General features: G+C 54.9%; 1 protein-coding gene across 1 annotated transcript in view; it reads right to left on the reverse strand.

Moving 5' to 3' along the window:
* The window catches only part of IGDCC4 (immunoglobulin superfamily DCC subclass member 4), a 44444-nt gene extending 34930 nt beyond the window's left edge, over positions 1-9514 (reverse strand). Inside the window, exon 1 of the mRNA XM_064361441.1 lies at positions 9357-9514. Within this exon, the coding sequence (XP_064217511.1) occupies positions 9357-9426 (70 nt within the window). The 5' untranslated portion in view covers positions 9427-9514. The remainder of the gene's footprint in view (positions 1-9356) is intronic.
* Between the last annotated feature and the right edge of the window lie 762 nt (positions 9515-10276).

A 10276-nucleotide genomic window follows, 5' to 3' on the forward strand; every position in this document is an offset into this window, starting at 1 on the left:
TCACACTACTGCAGGCCACGTGCTGTGTTGGAAAGAGCTTTTGACCGTGGGGAAGAAGATCAAGGTTTCAATCTTGCTATTCCACCTACCAGCTCTGTGACAAGCCACTTAATCTTTCTGAGCCCCAGTTTCCACATGCATAAAATGAAGATGATACCACTAAGCCTGAAGGAATTAAACAAGACAATGTATGTCAAGGCTACAGCCCAGAGCTCAACAGACATCACTCAAGGAATGGGAGCTTATTCTTTGTTTATTTTTAAGACAGTTGTGCTCTGTCGCCCAGGCTGCAGTGCAATGGCGCAATCTCGACTCACTGCAACCTCCGCTTCCCAGGTCCAAGCTATTCTCCTGCCTCAGCCTCCCAAGTAGCTGGGATTACAGGCATGCACCACCAAACCTGGCTAATTTTTGTATTCTTAGTAGAGACAGGGTTTCACCATGTTGGCCAGGCTGGTCTCAAACTCCTGACCTCAAGTGATCCGCTCACCTCGGCCTCCCAAAGTGCTGGGATTACAGGCATGAGCCACCGTGCCCAGCCAGGAGCTTATTCTTTAAAGGTACTTTGTAAGTATAAAGGGCTGTACAAGTGCTATTTGTTGTTCTTATCATCCAGTCCCTTCTATCTCTAAGGCCCTAGATTCCATGATTCAAGTACAGGATAGGGGGAAGGCAAGCCTGGGCTCTCAGCCCAGAGGCTTCCAAATGCCCATTCCAGCCACTAAGCAGTAGGTTTGGGTTTCAAGGGAGAAAAGTCCCACAGGACACGAATCCCGGAGCCCTCCAGCAGCCTCCCTGCCCCCAAAGCATGTCCCAGGCTTGGAAAATCCCCTGCTGTGCTGAACAAACAATGTGAACAGTTGGGGCCCGAGCAGCTGCTGGGTATGTCAGCAGCCTGGGCTCTGGCAGGCAGGACGGCGGCCAGAGGGGCTGTCGGCTGGCTGGGGAGCCCCGAAGAGGCTCCGATTCCCTTCCTGAATATTCATGGATCAGCAGATGTCTGGCTTCCCCATCTCTGAGGAGCTCAGCAAGGCAGGTACAGGGAAAGCAACAGGGACGCAGACACGGAGAAAACAGGGGGTCCCCCTCAGAGAGCAGCAGTGCTGTGCCAGGAGCCCAAGACAGTCCATTTAGTGGACACGTCTGTGAAGCCTGAGAATCCGCATTCCACAGATGAGGAAACTGAGGTCTGGGGAAGGGTCTCACCTCTTTGGGAGACAGTCTGGGAAAACTGCCCTTCTTTGACTTTTTGGGGAGGAACCCCGCATTGAGGAGACAACTGCTCCTGAATAAGAGGGTTCTCTGGGCTGGGCGTGGTGGCTCACACCTGTAATTCCAGCATTTTGGGAGGCCAAGGTGGGCAGATCATGAGGTCAGGAGATCAAGACCATCCTGGCCAACATGGTGAAATCCTGTCTCTACTAAAATACAAGAATTAGCTGGGTATGGTGGCATGTGCCTGTAGTCCCAGCTACTCGGGAGGCTGAGGCAGAAGAATCACTTGAACCTGGGAGGCGGAGGTTGCAGTAAGATCATGCCACTGCACTCCAGCCTGGCAACAGAGTGAGACTCCATCTCAAAAAAAAAAAAAAAAAAAGAGGGTTCTCTCTGCCTCTGTGCCCAACCTGATTTCTGTGCCCAGGAAGCTCATCCTTAGGGACTTGGCTCAGATGCCAACCCCTCTGTGAGGCTGCCCCTCCCTTCCCAGGTAAAGTTTTTCCTAAGTCTCACACTGAAAGCCACTTGGAGGTCCCTTACTCTTGCCTAGACAGAGGAACGGGTATGGTGGGGCAAGCTTGGCCTCAGAGCCCTGGGTTCTAGGTCCAGTCATTTGTTGCACAACCTTGAGTGAGATACTTTTGTCCTTTCAGCCTCAGTTTCCCCAATCTTAAAATGAGTCTCCAAATTTCTCAAACATTTCACCCAAATTCTCCCAACAGCAGAGGAGCACACATTTACGAGGCTCGCTGACTGCCTAAAATGTTTTGACGTTTAAACCTCTTGCACATTTTGCATTCTGTCCCATAACACAGCAATATTTGTTTTTTGGTGGTTTTTTTTTTTTTTTTTTTTTGGTCTGGATGGAGTTTCGCTCTTCTTGCCCAGGCTGGAGTGTAGTAGCACCATATTGGCTCACTGCAACCTCCGCCTCCCAGGTTCAAGCAATTATCCTGCCTCAGCCTCCCAAGTAGCTGGGACTACAGGCATATGGCACCATGTCCGGCTAAGTTTGTATTTTTTTTTTTTTTTAAGTAGAGACGGGGTTTCGCCATGTTGGCCAGGCTGGTCTCGAACTCCTGACCTCGGGTGATCCACCCTCCTCGGCCTCCCAAAGTGCTGGGATTACAGGTGTGAGCCACTGCACCCAGCCACAATATTTGTTTTAATATAAATATGGTTCCCATACCAACAAATCCTTTCATAAAAGCGATGCTCTGGCGAGGAGACCTTGTTTGTCCAGGAGCTTCGTGGCCAGCGAGTTCCTGCCACCCCCAGCCCCTGTCATGGCTGACCCCCAGCATGTTTAGCCGCCCCTCTCAGGGCCGGCGTGGACACATCACAGGTGCCCAGCGGACACTTGCTGCTCACCGGCTTTCTGACTTGAGAGGGCCGCCCCTCCGATAATCCTTCTCAGTCTCCTCCGTGAGGCCCTGCTAGAGACACGGAGCTTCTGCATTTGGGAACCCTAGGGCCACCTCTCACTCTCCTTTTTCTGACAGATTATTTTACCCACTTACAGGAAGAATTGGATTCTATGAGGCCAATTAGAACCCAGACAGAAAGGAGATTCGCTGCTGCGCTCCAAGGCCCTCTCAGTGCTGTTTCGTGGGATTAGCGGAGGCCTGGCGTGAGTTCCATTTTTCAGTGAATTCTTAGGGAAGGGGCGTGTAGCCGGGGGAGGGGAACAACGAGGCCAAGATGGCTCCTTCATTAACCAGGGACTTGCCAGAAACATCACATCAATGCATCCTCGCTTCTGAATTTCAGGGCCCAACAGACCTACTACTTGTTTTCAGTCCAGGAGAAATTCTCCGCGACACCATCACCATTCCCCTTTCCCAGGGAACACAAGTTGGTTCCTTCCAGAAACCTCCCTTCCCGCCCCCAACCTTGGCCACCTCCCTTACCACATGCTGAGCCCCTCCCCCCAACAGCTGGAAGGAGAGTTGGGACAGTTGCCTGGGACACGAGGCCTCGGTGAGGGGAGAGGCTCAGCCTCAGGCTATCCAACAGCAAAGCCCGGCTCCGCTTGACCTGCCTACCTCCCGCTCCCCTGAGACCCTCTACCCCGCCACGCACAGCGAACCAAGGCCAGCTCTCTGAAAACAAATCGTGTTCCATGCATTGCTGGTGCTGCTCCCACTCCCTAGAACAGCTGTGACGTCCCTGGCTGATTTAGACACCTCTCCTTTTTCTGCCCTGTAGAACGCTGGCACCCCCATCATCGCAGTTATCACTCCAGATTTTTTTTTTTTTTTTTTTTTTTTGAGACGGAGTCTTGCTCTGTCGCCCAGGCTGGAGTGCAGTGTTGCGATCTTGGCTCACTGCAACCTCCACCTTCTGGATTCAAGAGATTCTCCTGCCTCAGCCTCCTGAGTAGCTGGGACTACAGATGCCCACCACCGTGCCCCACTAATTTTTTGTATTTTTAGTAGAGATGGGGTTTCACTGTCTTAGCCAGGATGGTCTCAATCTCCTGACCTCGTGATCCACCTGCCTTGGCCTCCCAAAGTGCTGGGATTACAGGTGTGAGCCACCATGACTGGCTTTTTTTTTTTTTTTTTTTTGAGATAGAGTCTCACTCTGTCGCCCAAGTTGGAGTGTAGTGCAGTGGCATGATCTCAGCTCACTGCAACCTCCGCCATCAAGGTTCAAGTGATTCTCCTGCTTCAGCCTCTTAAGCAGCTGGGACTACAGGTGTGTGCTACCACACCAGGGTAGTTTTTATATTTTTTGGTAGAGACAGGATTTCACCATGTTGATCAGGGTGGTCTTGAACTCCTGACCTCCAGATCCACCCACCTTGGCCTCCCAGAGTGCTGAGATTAGAGGTGTGAGCCACCATGACCAGCCTTCACTCTAGGTTTTTGACTTGCCTTTCTCCTCAACTAGGCACCAAACTGTTGGGATTATGTCCTAGTCAGCTTTCTAAATCCTCTGTACCTGGAACAGTGCCTAGCACACAGTAGCTGCTCAATAAACATTTCTTGAATGGATGAGTGAACCCGTGAAGACATTCGCAAAAAGATAAGACACAGAGCCCCCTATGCCTTTCCAAGATCTGGAAAAACAATAGCAACTCCCTTCAGGGCGCAAGAAGATGTCAGGAAGACATGTGGAAGCTCCTAGCACACTGTGTGACACCCACTAGACATGACGTGCCTGAAAAGCACAGAGACAGAACAGCAAGTCCACACTGAAAGAAACTCTGTACTTAAACATGACCAGGCTGGGGAGATCACTACCTGGCCTGCTCTGTTGCTGTGTGGTTCACATGATTGAAAAACGTATTTCTCTTGTGCCCACCTGTATCTCCCGGTACGTTCTGTTCACTGGCCAGAGCTCTGTCCTCCAAACTATCTAACAAGGTAAAACGCCCCTTACATAACCATCCAGGAGTCTTGGGTTTGCACCTGAGGGACAGCTGACTGGTCATTGCTTCCCTAAACCCAGTGACCCCATGGCCCCCCAAATCCAGATGATACTTCACTCAGCCTCAGCAGTGAGGCAGTAGTAGCTGGCAGCCCAGTTGACCCAGGTAACAGGATTTGATTTCTCTGCATGTCAGGCCCCAGAACATACTCTTTGGTTTTCCTTCCCTGGCCCCCTAGCTCCTGTCACCCACTTCTGACTAGGCTGGGGTCCTCTCTCTCAGAGCCAAGCTTACTCCTCCCCTTCCCCCTCTGGGAGCTGGGAGCCCCCAGGCCTGCCTGGGAATGACATCTGTTCTGCATCTGGAATTTTTTATACAGTCTGGTTGCTGTATCATGGGAGGGAACAGAAAGAGGTGGGTGGGGGGTAAGTGGAGGAGGATGGATTCCAGAGCCCAGAGAGCCTTACTTGAGGGGGAGACCCCAAAGCTGATAATGTCTCATATGGTAGAGAGGAGTACAGAGAAAGTGAAATTGGGTATCTGTGTACCAAATCCCTGGAAAGTGCGGCCCCATTCTGATCCTTAATTATGTAACTTTGGGAAGTCACTCCGTTTTCTCATCTGTAAAACAGGCTCATGCTAAACTTATTTCTTCTTTTCTCTTTCTTCTTTCGAGACAGAGCCTCACTCTGTTGCCCAGGGCGGAGAACAGTGGTGCGAGCAATCATAGCTTACTACAGTCTTGAACTCCTGGGCTCAAGCCATCTTCCCACTTCAGCCTCCTGAGCAGGAAGGACAACAGTGCACACCACCACGCTCGCCATGCTATTTTTTTTTTTTTTTTTTTTTTGAGACGGAGTCCTGCTCTCTTGCCCAGGCTGGAGTGTAGTGGCAAAACCAGCTTACTGCAACCTCTGCCACCTGGGTTCAAGCGATTATCCCGCCTTGGCTTCCCGAGTAGCTGGGATTACAGGTGCCCACCACCATGCCCGGCTAATTTTTGTATTTTTAGTAGAGACAGGGTTTCACCATGTTGACCTGGTTAGTCTAGAACTCCTGACCTCATGATCTGCATGCCTCTGTCTCCCAAAGTGCTGGGATTACAGGCGTGAGCCACCATGCCCGGCCTGCCACACTATTTTTTTTTTAGTTTTTTTATAGAGATGAGGTCTCAATATGTTGCCCAGTCTGGTCTCAAACTTGGCTCAAGCGATCCTCCTGCCTCAGCCACACAAACTGAGATTACAGGTGTGAGCCACGCATGGCACCTGGCCTGAAATTATTTCTAAGTTCCTTTCAGTGCTGACATTCAATGATGCGCTAATTGTGAGATCGCTTAACTTGAAAGAGATAGCTTGAGGAGAAAAGAAATGCTAATTTACATGTAAATGTGAGTTTAATTGAGCCATGAAAGCACATAGAGGATCAATGAAGGTTTCGATTCCTTCTGGATAAGATTCATTATTAAAAGAAACTCCCACGGTTTGACCTGGTTCCGAACCTCCGAGATGGGGAGAGAGGCCCACTCCAGATGACTGAGACTGGCCTCTGAGCCTCTAGGCTAAGAACGGGACAGGGGAGAGGGGGAGTTCCCGGGTGAGGGGAAAGCTCTCAAGTTCTTAGAGGCCTCCTATTACTGACCTCTAGGTTCTCCACTCTCCGAATGCTGGCTTGGGAAGGAGAGCCGAGAGCCCCACCTTCCTGCGTGTGGTAAGAACAGAGCTTGGCTCCTCGCCACTCCCTCACACGGGGGTCCCAGCCCCTGACTCAAGAGCACTGCTGGGAGGAGACAGGCAGGCTCCGGCATCATACTCACCCCAATACTAGCCCTTCATTCTGCCCCATGTTGAGATACTGAGGACTTTCTTTTCTCTCTCTTTTCTTTCTCTTTTCTTTTCTTTTCTTCTTCTTTTTTTTTTTTTAGACAGAGTCTCACTTTGTCGCCCATGCTGGAGTAGCGCAGTGGCACCATCTCAGCTCACTGCAACCTCCACCTCCCAGGTTCAAACAGTTCTCGTGTCTCAGACTCCCCAGCAGTTGGGATCACAGGCATGCGCCACCACGCTGGGCTAATTTTTGTATTTTTAGTACAGATGGGCTTTCACCATGTTGGCCGGGCTGGTGTTGAACTCCTGACCTCACATGATCCTCCTGCCTCGGCCTCCCAAAGTGCTGGGATTACAGGCGTGAGCCACCGAGACCGACCTATTTCTTACTTTCCTCTCTCACCCCCTACAAATTCAATCTCTCCTCATGTCCTACTGATTCTATTTCCTGAAAATCTCTGGAATGCAGCCACTCCAGCCACCCCAACCCCAACTGCCACAATGCTGGTTGCCACCATCCTCTCTTCTGAATTGCCACAACAGCCTCCAAGAAGCTGGAGCTTCCTGCTTCCGGACTCACCCAATCCATCCTCCACACTGGCTGGAATGAGATGATGCAAAGGTGATCTTAAATCCTGTCAAGGGCTCATGGGGGCTCTCAGGTCAGAAATCTTGGTGGGCCCTGGAAAGCCCTTTCTGAGATAAATCTAGTTCCTCTCTTTGGCCTCTTCTCTTGATACTCCCTGACCCCTTTCCATCTTTCCCCCACCTGCCCCACACCCACCCCTCGTACCCTAAACTCCAGCTAGATTTAGTTTAATCCAATGATCTAAACAAAATCACCTGTGAACGTTTGCACACGCTGTTCTCTGGAAAACTTTCCCCATCATCATCCTCCTTCTACACCGCTAACTCCATGTTGAGCTCTACTACTCATCACTTTCTTCAGGAAGACTTTGCTGACCTTCCCAGACCGGCGTAGGAGCCCCTCCTCGCTGCGTCTACCCCCGCACTGCAGGGGACTTGTCAGTTTCTCCCTCCACGGGACTGAAAGCTTTGCACCAGGGACCAGTTCTGCCTCCTTATTTACTATAGTCTAGGCACCAGGCACAAGCTAGCCTATAAAAGGTGCTCCATAAATATTTGTTGAATTAATGAATGACCTCAGTACAGATCAGGGTGGCTAGACATTCAACTGGAGTGTCTCCAGGCCTGCCGAGCTTTGGAGAACCAGGGCAAGCTGTTATAGCGACTCACACTGGAGCCCAGAGACGCAGCAACTCGGGCCCTTGCCTACTTTGTGCGCTCGGGAGCAGGGAGAGGCCAGAGAAGCTGAGCCCCTCGCGGGAGGCCCCGAAGCTATTGGATAATGCGCCGCTGCGGTTCCCAGCTCTGAAGCCGCTTTGCTGGGTTACCCCGAGCTCGTTCCAGGAGCCCTAGGAAGACCAGAAGGTGGGGCAGGAGAACTATTCCTTAATCCTCTGAGCTCCGGGAGGACGGACGCCTCTCTGACACTTCCCCGCCCCTTTCACCTGACAAGCCAGGGCCCCCAGCTCCCCTGGCCCAGCAGCCGAGACCCAGCCCCGTGGCGGCCTCCAGCCTAGTCCGCGGTTGGGGCTGGAAAGGGGCGTGTCTTTGTAGGGACAGAAGGGGTCCGAGCAGTTCCCGGCACTTTCCCACCCGCTGTTTGGTTTTCCTGGAGATGGGCCTGGGGCTGGCCAGGCGGAGGCTCCTTTCCCCCGCCTCCCTCCCACGTGGCCTGGCTGAGTCTCTGGAAAGCCGCAGCAGCTGGAGAGAAATCCCCCTCCCCACCCCCACCTCCAAGTCCCTCCCGACTCTCCCCGGACATATCCTCAGCTCCCCCCTCCGCGGGGAAGGCGAGAACTAGGCGAACAAAGCGGCCAGCCCATCCCCCTCCCAGCCCTGCTACCTACACTCCCCTTGGGCTGCCCCAAAACGCACACCGGACAGGAAGCGACAGAGTTCTGGGTGGAAGAGGAGCCCTAGACACACACCCTTGGGGACTCCGTTATCCCCTCCTCAGCCCTTTCTCCAGCTTGGACAACTCTGACTTAGCGGGTACCCACTCGGCACTGGGCTGGAGACTGAATGAGGCCCTGCTGACCTCGTCACGCTTCCCTGGTTGGCCCCTGGGGGTGGGGCCGAGGTGACACGCGTCCCATCCTGAGAACGAGCGCTGGACATGTCCACGAAAGCAACTGGTTTCCTGCCCCCTCCCCCAGTCCACTGCGGGCCACAGGTTTTGGGGAGCAACACCTCCCCTTACCCCTCTCCTGCCGGCCCCAGGGACCACACCCACTGGGCAAAGTTGAGTGTTGTTTTATCACCTCCCCCTACAAGTCAATCGGAATCTATCGCTCAGTCCCCCACTATGGGCAAGGACGCTTCCCAAATGCCAAGGCCAAATATTAGCTCAGCCCCATAAACACAATTGCACACGCACGCGACCCAAATGGAGGTGCACAGAACCCCAGTCCCCTCCTTTCACACACACTCTTAACCCGAGACACGCGCAGGCAAGGCTGAGCCCGCCCCGCGAAAGCCACCGACACTGCAGCCACCCGCCCTGCCGATGCCACGCCGCGACCGTGGCACGCACTGCGGACACGGCAGGAGCAGTCCCAACACACACACACACACACACACACACACACACACACACACACACCCCTCACACACGACTCAAACTCTGCGAACCAAAAACACCCACTGCGGACAAGCACCCGCCGCAAACGCCCCCCCCCAGCCCGCGCCCCGCCGCAAATCGCAGACCCCCGCGCAGGCACCGAGTGCACCGAGTCCCCGCACTAGCTCCGGACCCGGGCTCCGGCCAGCCCCGCAGCGCGACGCAGTCCAAGGCGCGGGCGCACCCGCTCGCCGCAGCCGCTCCCGCCTCTCCCGGCTCCGGCCCTTACCGCGCACGGCTAGCAGGCAGAAGGTCAGCGCGAGGAGCCCAGGGCCGCAGCCGGCGTCCCCCCACGCCATGGGGCTGGGTTCGGGCCGCCGCCGCCGCCGCAGCCGCCTCCCCGCGCCTCGGCCGCTGCTGCCGGGGGAGGGCGCGCCGGGCGTCAGTGGCCTGGGGAGGCGCGGCGCCGGGGGCGGGGGCGCGGCCTCGGGGGCCCGGGCCCGAGTTGGGGCCGGCGCGGGGGCCGGGGCCGGGGCCGCTGCCGCCTCGCCCGCCCCTCCAACGCCATCTTGAGCGAGCGGCCCTGAGCGGGGGCCCCGGCGAGTTCGGTCACTCGGGCCCCGCCGGGGACCCTGCGCCCGTGCGCCACGGCCCTGCGCCGCGCGGGGGCTCTGCTCGGCCGGGGTCTGTGTCCCGGGGCCTAGCCTTCTCCGGGTCGCCGCGGGGCCCCCGTGAGGCCGCTGGTTGCTGAGTCTGTATCTTAGTCTCCCTGTCTCTGAGTCTCCTGGTCGCTCTGCCTCGGTGTCTCTATTTCTTCGCCCTGTTGCTGCCTCGGTGTGTCCGCCATCTCCGTTCCAGGTTCAGGCGAGGCAGATTCAGGGCTACGGTCTTTGCGGATGGCCCCCTTGCCACCCGAGCCCAGTCCATTCCAGCCCAGGTCCTGGCTTGGATCCTGGTTCCCTTGTCCACACGCTGCGCCAGCCGACCCGCGATCATAGTTCCTCCTCATTCCCACTGCTGTCCCAAACCAAGGGCTTCTCTTGACCTCCTTCCCTTGCTCTTGCAGTAACCAACCCAGGCAGGGAACTTACTGTCTGCCACATTCAGCACTACCATATTCAGACGTCGCCGCATGGGGAAACTGAGGCTGGAGGAGATGAAGTGATTTGCCCAAGGACAGGAGGCTAGGCGGCAGCAGATGCAGGGCCT

The sequence above is a fragment of the Aotus nancymaae genome, unplaced genomic scaffold (genome assembly GCF_030222135.1).
Source record: "Aotus nancymaae isolate 86718 unplaced genomic scaffold, 86718_ANA_hifiasm-v0.15.2.pri h1tg000041l, whole genome shotgun sequence".
Taxonomy (NCBI): Eukaryota; Metazoa; Chordata; class Mammalia; order Primates; family Aotidae; genus Aotus; species Aotus nancymaae.